The sequence below is a fragment of the Marmota monax genome, unplaced genomic scaffold, assembly GCF_021218885.2.
Source record: "Marmota monax isolate L192 unplaced genomic scaffold, Marmota_monax_Labrador192_F-V1.1 WCK01_AAM20220418_F8-fsc00051, whole genome shotgun sequence".
NCBI classification, from domain to species: Eukaryota; Metazoa; Chordata; class Mammalia; order Rodentia; family Sciuridae; genus Marmota; species Marmota monax.
In genome coordinates, this window is record NW_026695202.1 from 10,020,916 (window position 1) to 10,030,151 (window position 9,236).

Sequence of the window (9,236 nt, forward strand, 5' to 3'; positions counted from 1 at the left end):
CTCCAAGTGATCAACCCAGGTGTTACAGTTAGCCAGCTCTCGCAGGTTAGACATTGCCGGGGACTAGCGCACGGGCAGAGCTGTGGGAGGCACAGGTTGCCACGTTAAAACATGTGCCCAGCAAGGCTTGGCTGAGATGGGGAGGTTACACTAAGACTGGGAGGCGAGGAAGAGCTGGCAGAGGGCCCCGTGACAGCAAAGGGCCAGCGCGGAGGGGAGCCCTTGTGTTTGAGGGACCACTGCAGTGTGGCTGTGTGGCCTGAGAGGGGAGCTGTGGTGGGAAACGAGGTTGGAGATGGCAGTGGGGATACTCTAGGCCAGCGGAAGCACTTTGCAAGTGGGAGCCACTGTCCTGCTGTCGCCTGCTGCTGCCTGTCCTTGGTGTGTGTAAGGAGTCCATGGTGTCTGTGACCGGCTTCTTTTGCTCAACATTGGCTTGGAGAGAATTACCCTCCATCGCTGCTATGTGCAGCTGGGATTCAGCCATGCTTACTGCCCTGTGAGAGTCCCACATCAACTGCCATTTGTCTGTCCCTGTTGATGAACACGGGGTCATTTGGGCTATTGCAACAAGTATACATAAGATCGATTTAGGTGGCCGAGGCAACATAATTGCAAGTTCAAGATCTGTTTCAAAATAAAAAAGGCCAGGGCTGGGGTTATAGCTCAGTGGTAGAGCGCTTGCCTCGAAAGCATGAGGTACTGGGTTCAGTCCTCAGCACCACATAAAAATATATACAAAAATAAAAATATTGTATCCATCTACAACTAAAAAAAAAAAATTAAAAAAAAATCAAAAAAGGCCACAGATTTAGCTCAATGGTAAAGTGCCCTTAGGTTTAATCCCCAGTACTGGCAGGGTAGGATGGATGTGTGTATTTTAAAAAAAACAGCCACATGGAAGTCACAGTAAGGTCTAACATACATTGAATAAGAATTCTGCTGTGCAGGGCTGGGGTTGTGGCTCAGTGGTAGAGCGCTTGCCTAGCATGTGGGAGGCTCTGAGTTCGATTCTCAGCACCACATATAAATAAATGAATAAAATAAAGATCCATCAACATCTAAAAAAAAATTTAAAAAAAAAAAAAAAAAGAATTCTGCTGAGCAACTCAGGAGGCCAAGGCAGAAGGTTCACAAGTTCGAGGCCAGCCTCAGCAATTACTAAGACTATATCTCAAAATAAAAAAACATAAAAAAAAAAAAAGGGCTGGGGATGTAGCTCAGTGGGGAAGTGCCCCTCAGTTCAATCCCCAGTAACCCCTGCCCATTCCCACCAAAAAAAAAAAAAAATCTGGAAGGGGAAGGAAACAGAAACAATGTGTAAGAAATATTGGCTAAGACTATTCTAGAAGAGACAAAAGGACTAGTTCAGTGATCTAATATTCCCTACTCGGGTTTCAAACATATCCTTGAGCACTCTTTTCTTCACTCTTGAGTATAAATGGGGAGGCAGTGCTTCCTAGAAAGAACAGTTCTAGCAGTCTAGAGTATTTTAAGTCTGACAAAAACTCATGCAGAAAAACAAAACAACTAGATTTTTGCTTTTGTTTTTTGGTACTGGCTGTTGAACATGGATGGGGATACTTTGCCACATCCCTAACACATACACACACACCCTTTTTTTTTTTTTTTTCTTTCCTGGTACCCGGGATTGAACTCAGGGGCACTTAACTACTGAGCCACATCCCCAGCCCCATTTTGTATTTTATTTAAAGACAGGGTCTCACTGAGTTGCTTAGGGCCTCACTTTTGCTGAGGCTGGTGATCCTCCTGCCTCAGCCTTCCAAGCTGCTAGGATTACAGGTGTGCGCCACCGTGCCCGGCAGCCCTTTTTATTTTTTGAGACAGGGTCTTGCTAGTTGCTTACGGCCTTGTTAGTTGGTAAGGCTGGTTCTGAACTTGTGACCTTACTGTCTTCAGCTTCCTGTGCCACTGGAATTACAGTGGGATTACAGGACTGGCCACCACGTGGCTCCAGCATCTTAATTCTTTTGAAGAAGCTCATGGGGATACGGAGGTATAGCTCAACAGTAGGGCACCTCCCAGCGTGCTAGGGGCCCTGAGTTGGGTTTCCAATGCTGCCGACAAGAGCAACAGAAACATCTTGTTAGGACAAGAGACCCCAGATCAGTGGTGCAGCACTCACCTCGTGTGCAGGGACATACAGGTTCACTCCGTAGCACAGGAAACAGAACAGTGTCCAGCTTGAACTTGAAGTCACAACACTGGAAACCTTGCTGTAGCTTGCATGTCCTTCCATGAAAGAGCACAGTAGGCACACAGCATATGCACATGACAGACAGTTTTAAAAACTTTATTTATGCTTCACCCCACCCCCCTGGTACTGGGGATCTGAGCCACATCCCCAGCCTTTTAAATCTTTTTTTTTTTATACTCATGGTGCAGTGTCTAAGGGCATGATTATTTTTTGGTATACATGGTTTGCTTTTTCTTCCTTCCTTCCTTCCTTCCTTCCTTCCTTCCTTCCTTCCTTCCCTCCCTCCCTCCCTCCCAGGACCCTTAACCACTGAGTCACATTCTCAATCCCTTTTTTTTTTTTTTAATATTTTTTTAGTTGTAGATGGACATGTTATTTTATTTACTTTTATTTGTGCTGGGGATCAAACTCAGTGCCTCCCACATGCTAGGCAAGCACTCTGCCACTGAGCCACACCCAGGCCCCTTAACCCTTTTTTTATGCTTTTATTTTGAGACAGGGCCTCACTAAGTTGTTAAGGCTGGCTTTGAATTTGCGATCCTCCTGCCTCAGCCTCCCAAGCTACTGGGATTAAAGGCCTGCTCCACCGTGCCCGGCTGGTTTGCTCTTCTCAAACACTATTTGCCAGCATTCTTTGGGGCCTAGGATAAACATTTATTCCTCTTGAGGAATTTTCTCTGAGCTCTTCAAGGTGTTTGGGATGTTATCAACAGGGAACCCCCCATAAACTAAGCTTAGAGCCCAAGTTCCTTAGACCATCCAGGAGACTAGCCAGATTGCAAGTGGGCTGGAGAGTTGCCTTGTGTTTAATAACATCTCTGGGATGGGCCCCTTTTCTGCTTCTTCCCCACTTGACAGCCTTTTGCTGGGACTGGGACTGGGACTGGGATGGAGATGATAGTTCACCTCTGTCTCACCTTTGTGGAGGATAAAGCCCTTTGGGATCCTAGCATTGCAAGGAGACTGCCCTGACTTCTGTTTTTCCCCACTCAAAATTTTCTAGGATCAGCAGATGTCCTTAGGGCAGAGGGCTACTGTGCTTTGCTTAGAATGATTTCTGTTTGGCCTGAGGGTGTAGCTCTTTCTAGAAGGCATGAAGCCCTGGGTTTGATCCCCTATATGTTTTCTGTTTTTCCCTTAATAATTATTTTATTTGCTTATCAGCTCTTTGATGTTATAAGGATTAAAAAACAAAATAAAAAATCCCTTTCTTTTTTCTTCAGAAAGCATGTTGATCTATACTAAGGAGGTTGAGGCAGGATGATCACAGCTTGAGGTCAGCCTCAGCAACTTGGCAAAACCCTGTCTCAAATTTTTAAAAAACCTCAGTGGTGCACACCTGTAATCCCAGTGGCTCGGGAAACAGAGCAGGAGGATTGAAGCAGCCAGCCTCAGCAATTTATCAAGGCACTAAGCAACTCAAGGAGACCCTGTCTCTAATAAAATACAAAACAGGGCTGGGCATGTGGCTCAGTGGGGAGTGCCCCCGAGTTCATTCCCCTGTACCCAAAAAAGGGGCGGGCTGGAATGTGTAGCTCTGTGATAGAGTATACCTGGGTGTTGGTCTAAATGTGCTATTAGAAATAGTAGTTTTTGACTGGTTTTTAAAATATAATTTGCACATGTACCTTCATGATGGAAATGGCCTGGTTTTCAGGCACACCGGTTAGTGATTGTTGGCTCATTCACAGCATGGTTCAGCCGCACCACTGTCTAATGCCAGAACATTTCCAACCCCCTAAAAAAAGACTCCGCCCATTAGCAGTCACTCCCAGCCCCTCCCTCCCCCATCCCCTGGCACCCACTCACCTCCTGTCTGTGTCTGAATTTGCCTCTTCCTGGCACTTTGTACAGCTGAGTCCATGATCTCTGGCCCCCTGTGCAGCTGCTTCCCTGAGTACTTCTCAAGTTTCCTCCACTTTGTAACTTAATGCATCAGTATTTTATTCTTTTTCTTTTTTTTTATTAGTTACACACGACAGTACCATGATCTTGACAGTTCATACATTTGAATCAAATGGGGTATAATTTCTCATTTTTCTGATTGTACAGGTTGCAGAATCACATTGGTTATACAAAAAATATGGAACGCTTCACGAATTTGCGTGTCATCCTTGCACAGGGGCCATGCTAATCTTCTCTGTATTGTTCCAATTTTAGTATATGTGCTGCCGAAGCAAGCACCAGTATTTTATTCTTTCTTAATGGCTGAATTCCTTGTCAGAGTACTTCACACTTTGGTTTATCTGTTCCTCAGTTGGCACTGAGGTGTTTCACTTTTTGGCCATTAAGGATCATGCTACAAACCAGGCATTGTGTAACCCCAGCTCCCAGAGGGTTGAGGAGGCAGGAGAATCTCCAGTGTCAGGCCAGCCTCAGAACTCAGTGTGGCCCTATCTGGGTTGTCATTCAGTGGTAGAGTGCCTTTGGGTTCCCCCCAGTGTGATGGCAAAAAAAGGATGCTGCAGAGCTGGGTGTAGTCAAGCTGTGCAGGAAGATCGCGTGAGCCCAGGAGTTGTCCCAGCCTGGGCAACATGGCAAACTCCTGGGTCAGAAAAAAGAATGTTGCTGTGAATATTCATGCTTAAGTTTTTTCTTTTTCTTTTTGTGGGGGTGGGGTTACTGGGAATTGAACCCAGGGGCACTCAACCACTGAGCCACATCCCCAGCCCTATTTTGTATTTTATTTAGAGACAAGGTCTCACTGAGTTGCTTAGTGCCTCGCTAAGTTGCTGAGGCTGGCTTTGAACTCTCGGATCCTCCTGTTTTAGCCTCCTGAGCTGCTGGGATTACAGGTGTGCGCCACCGCACCTGGCTCATGCATAAGTTTTTGCGTGAACATATGGTTTTTGTTTGGTTGGTTTTGGTACTGGAGATTGAACCCAGGGGAACTTACCACCAAGATACAGCCCTATGTTAATTGGCAGGATCTCACTGAGTTGCTGAGGCCTGCCTTAAACTTGTTATCTTCCTGCCTCAGCCTCCTTAGTAACTGGAATAACACTATACCTGGTTTGAACATGTTTTTTGTTTTTGTTTGTTTGCTTAGTACCAGGTATTAAACCCAGGAGCACTGAACCACCGAGCCACATTCCCAACCCATTTTTATTTTCTATTTTGAGACTAGATCTCACTAAAATGCTTAGGACCTTGCTTAGTTGCTGAGGCTGACTCTGAACTTGGAATCCTCCTGCCTCAGCCTCCTGAGCCATTGAGATTTCAGGCGTGCACCACCACTCCCAGTGAACATATGTTTTTAATTTTCTTGAGTGTGTATCTAGTTGTGGATGTGCTGGGTCAGTTTAGATTTTTTGTTTTTTTTAAAGCTCATGTTGCTCTAAATAAATTTCATTTAGGTTTTATGGCTTTTGGACAACTTGGTTTTTGGCAGAACTTAACTAAACCTGATATGAGCAGACTCTCCAAAAGTAAACACATCAGTAGTGGAATTTTTCAATGTTGTTTTTAATCATGCTTTTAATAACAAAACACAACTACCTCTCCCCTGTGCTGTGCTGTCAAATACCTTCCGTCCTTTCCTCAGCACCTGAAATGTCCACCTTTGGCACTGTCCTACCTGCTACATCCCTTGTCATCTCAGGGGCCCCGCCTAACTAGTTCCAGTCACCCAGATGATCTAATAAGGTACTTCTGCAGGAATTAACACTGTGGTTATTGTAGGTAAAATTTTGCTCTGCCACTATATTCAGGTTAAATTAATACTGTGTCCCTGGTTTCAAGGCCCACATCAAATTTTTTTTTTTAATTGCATGTTTTTCCTCTTCTTGCAGCTGACTGGTCATGCTCCTCCAGGACCACCATGCCTGCCCTGCCTGTGCGTGTGCAGACACATACGCCCTTTGCTTTTGAAAAGTAGCACAGGGTGTGATATAGCTTAGCCTCGTCCCTGTGTGCAGGTGGCTCCTGTTCTGGGTGAGCCCCCTCCACTTACACTCTTCTGCCTGTCCTTTCCCACAGGACATGATCCACATTGCAGACACCAAGGTCGCCAGGCGCTATGGGGATTTCTTCATTCGTCAGATACACAAATTTGAAGAGGTGAGAGGTCAGAGAGAGGATTGTTGACTGGGAACAGACTCTAGGAAGTGGGTGGGGAGCTTTTAAATTTTTATTTCTCAGGTCTGTTTTCAAGAAAGCCTGAGATTGGCCCTTTAAGTGTCAGAGCTGCCTGGCTGGCTGCTGGGGCTGGGGAGCGAGCAGGGTGGGCCCCTAGGACTGCTGCCTCAGCCCTCTGCATCTCTTTCCAAGATCTCCCTCTGCGCGTGGCCGCTCTCCTCGCCCTCCCTGGTATTTCCTAATATGGGTGGATTTGCTGCCTGTTCCTACCCGCCCTCCTCCCTCCCCTCTTGGTGGTGTTCTGCAGCTGAGACAGGTCTGGCCAGTTCCTGAGGCTGGAGGACAGGATGCTCCATCCTGACACACTGCGTGCATTCTGTGTCTTGCCCTAGGATGGGTCTTCTGGGTCAGGCCAAACAGCACAGGGTGTGGGGTCTCATGTCGTGGCACTACTGGAGCCACTGCATCCTGGAGTGCTGAGTCCTCCAGCAGGGCCTGGCCCTCCTGCAGGATCCTGAGAGGGCCCAGTGCTCTTCACCTTCCCGCTGTCTGGGTCACACATGTAGGGGCAGTGGACTGGGGCTGGCTTCCTGCCTGGATCCTGTCCATGGGAAAGGAGAGCTCTGAAGCTCAACTGGAGTCGCCTATCCCAGCCCCTTTCCTGTCCAGGAAACAGGCAGAGCCGGGTAGGGCTTGGGTTTGTTGAGTGTGCAGGGCCACATGGGCATTGGGGCTTTCCACCCGTGTGGACGCCCACCCCAAGATGCCTCTTCCTGGCCTCCAGGGGCAGCTGGGAGCCTGCCTGTCTGGTGTGCACCCTGTCGGAATGGGTGGGGAAAACCCTTGATCTAGCTTTGCTTCTTTTTCTTCTAGCTTAATCGAACCCTGAAGAAGATGGGACAGAGACCCTGAGGACACTCATGCTTGGGTTGGTTGGAGCCTGTTTTGGTTTTGTGGATGTGAAGTATTTTGTCACCATGAAGCCTTTGAATATTAGAACAGAAATGCTGTAAATAGGTCCCAGTAAAGGATCTTGGGAGCCAGATCTGCCGCCTCGTTATTGTGGGAGAGCCTGTGTTCTAGTGACAAGGCATTATTCCCTTGGGTCTTACTTTCGTGGTGCATCAGTTCATCAGTTACCCGTGTGTGAAATGAAGTCATTTTCTCCCCTCCCCTCTCTTTTTGTTTTTTTTTTTATTTTTTAGTTTTCGGCGGACACAACATCTTTGTTTGTATGTGGTGCTGAGGATCGAACCCGGGCCGCATGCATCCCAGGCGAGCACTCTACAGCTTGAGCCACATCCCCAGCCCCTCTCTCTCTCTTTTTGTACGGGGGATTGAACCCGGAGTGTTTAACCACTGAGCCACATCCCCAGTCCTTTTTAATATTTTATTTTAGAGACAGGCCTTGCTGAGTTGCTTAGGGCCTCACTAATCTGCTGAGGCTGGCTTTGAACTCGCCATCCTCCTGCCTCAGCTTCCTGAGTAGCTGGGTCCCAGGTGTGCTGCATCCGGCTGAATTGAGATCTCCGTCCCCCTGTTCGTAACGTGCCGTATTCACAGGCGTTTTCACATTCTGTATCTTACTTGAGCCTCACAAGAATCCCATGGGGTCTAAGTGGCCTGCATGATTTTCATGGCATGTTAATCATGAAATTTTTGAAACAGTGCTTAGTCCTGGGAAGAAACTTCCAGCCACTTCCCTCTGCCAAGAACTATCCAAGAGGCCTCTAAAAATACTGCCTCTTATACCCTGGCTTTAGTAGTAATTCCCCGCTTCGTTGGTGTGGAAGTGGACCCTGAGTTAATTGACTCTCTCCAGGTCACACGGCTACAAAAATGCCAAGACTTGGCCCCACACCACTACTTTCTCCACGGTCCTCTGCAGGTTGGCACCTGCTACTGGGCAGAACTGGGCCTGCCTTGGGTGAATGTTGTTGGGCCCTTTTGGTTTTTAATGTGCCAAGGGAATGTAGCAAGAAGTGTGGCTGGAGTTGTGGCAGAGCGCTTGCCTAGCACACATGAAGCACTAGGTTCGATCCTCAGCACTGCGTAAAAATAAAATAAAGGTGTTGTGTCCACCTACCAAAAAAAAAAAAGTGGCCAGTTGGGCTCCAGCATAGTGGCACATGCCTGTAATCCCAGCTTCTCTGGGGGACTGAAACATTAGGATCTTCAAGTTCAAGGCCAGCCTCAGAAACTTAGCAAGATTAAAAAAAATAAGGGTCAGGTATGGTGCATGCCTGTTAATCCCAGTGGTTTGGGAGTCTAAGCCAGGAAGATTACAAGTTCAGATTCAAAGCCAACCTCAACAACTTGGCAACATCCTGTCTCAACAAAAAGTGCTGGGGTGTATGTAGCTCAGTGGCCGAGCACCCCTGGGTTCAATCCACTATACCAAAAGTAGGGAAGGGGGGCAGTCATGAGTCAAAGGGGTAGGAAAGTGAACGGCCAGGGACCCAGTCGATCATACATGGCAGTAAGGACCGAGACTTTGAGACTGAGTGACTTGGAAAGCTAGTTTTCACCGAAGAGAGGACTGAACTTGTCCAGGCTCCCAGAGGGAAAGGGTGGAGCTAGGACTTGAATCCAGGTCAGCCTGATTCTCAGACGGAGCTTCCTCTGGGAGACACCCTGACCCCCAGAGGAAGAAAATGCTAGTCTTCTCCCTTCACATGTAACAAATCCAACTTTTGTAAAACCCTCGGTAACTTTCGAATCTTTTCATCTGCTACCTGGTGGGTCCTCGTGAATGCCAGTCAAACATTTTGACACCTTCCAGAGCTCCTGAGCCCCCACATGTCCACCCCCATTCCCTGGCAGGGGTGGGTGCCATGCACTGACTTGGCAGAGAATGTCCTCTGCTGTGCCTCCCACCAGTCCTGACGCCTGGCAGGGTGTCTAATAGGAGCCCAGCTTCACCTGAGCAGCTCGCCTGGCT

General features: G+C 47.6%; 1 protein-coding gene and 1 non-coding gene across 2 annotated transcripts in view; one reads left to right on the forward strand and one right to left on the reverse strand.

Moving 5' to 3' along the window:
* The window catches only part of Eif3l (eukaryotic translation initiation factor 3 subunit L), a 29,068-nt gene extending 21,728 nt beyond the window's left edge, over positions 1-7,340 (forward strand). Inside the window, exons 12-13 of the mRNA XM_046429613.2 lie at positions 6,197-6,277; positions 7,169-7,340. Coding sequence (XP_046285569.1) covers positions 6,197-6,277; positions 7,169-7,207 — 120 coding nt within the window. The 3' untranslated portion in view covers positions 7,208-7,340. The remainder of the gene's footprint in view (positions 1-6,196; positions 6,278-7,168) is intronic.
* LOC124083179 (U6 spliceosomal RNA) lies at positions 4,296-4,402 on the reverse strand. Its single transcript, XR_006848679.1, has one exon. It is a non-coding gene; the product is annotated as a U6 spliceosomal RNA (small nuclear RNA).
* Positions 7,341-9,236: the final 1,896 nt, after the last annotated feature.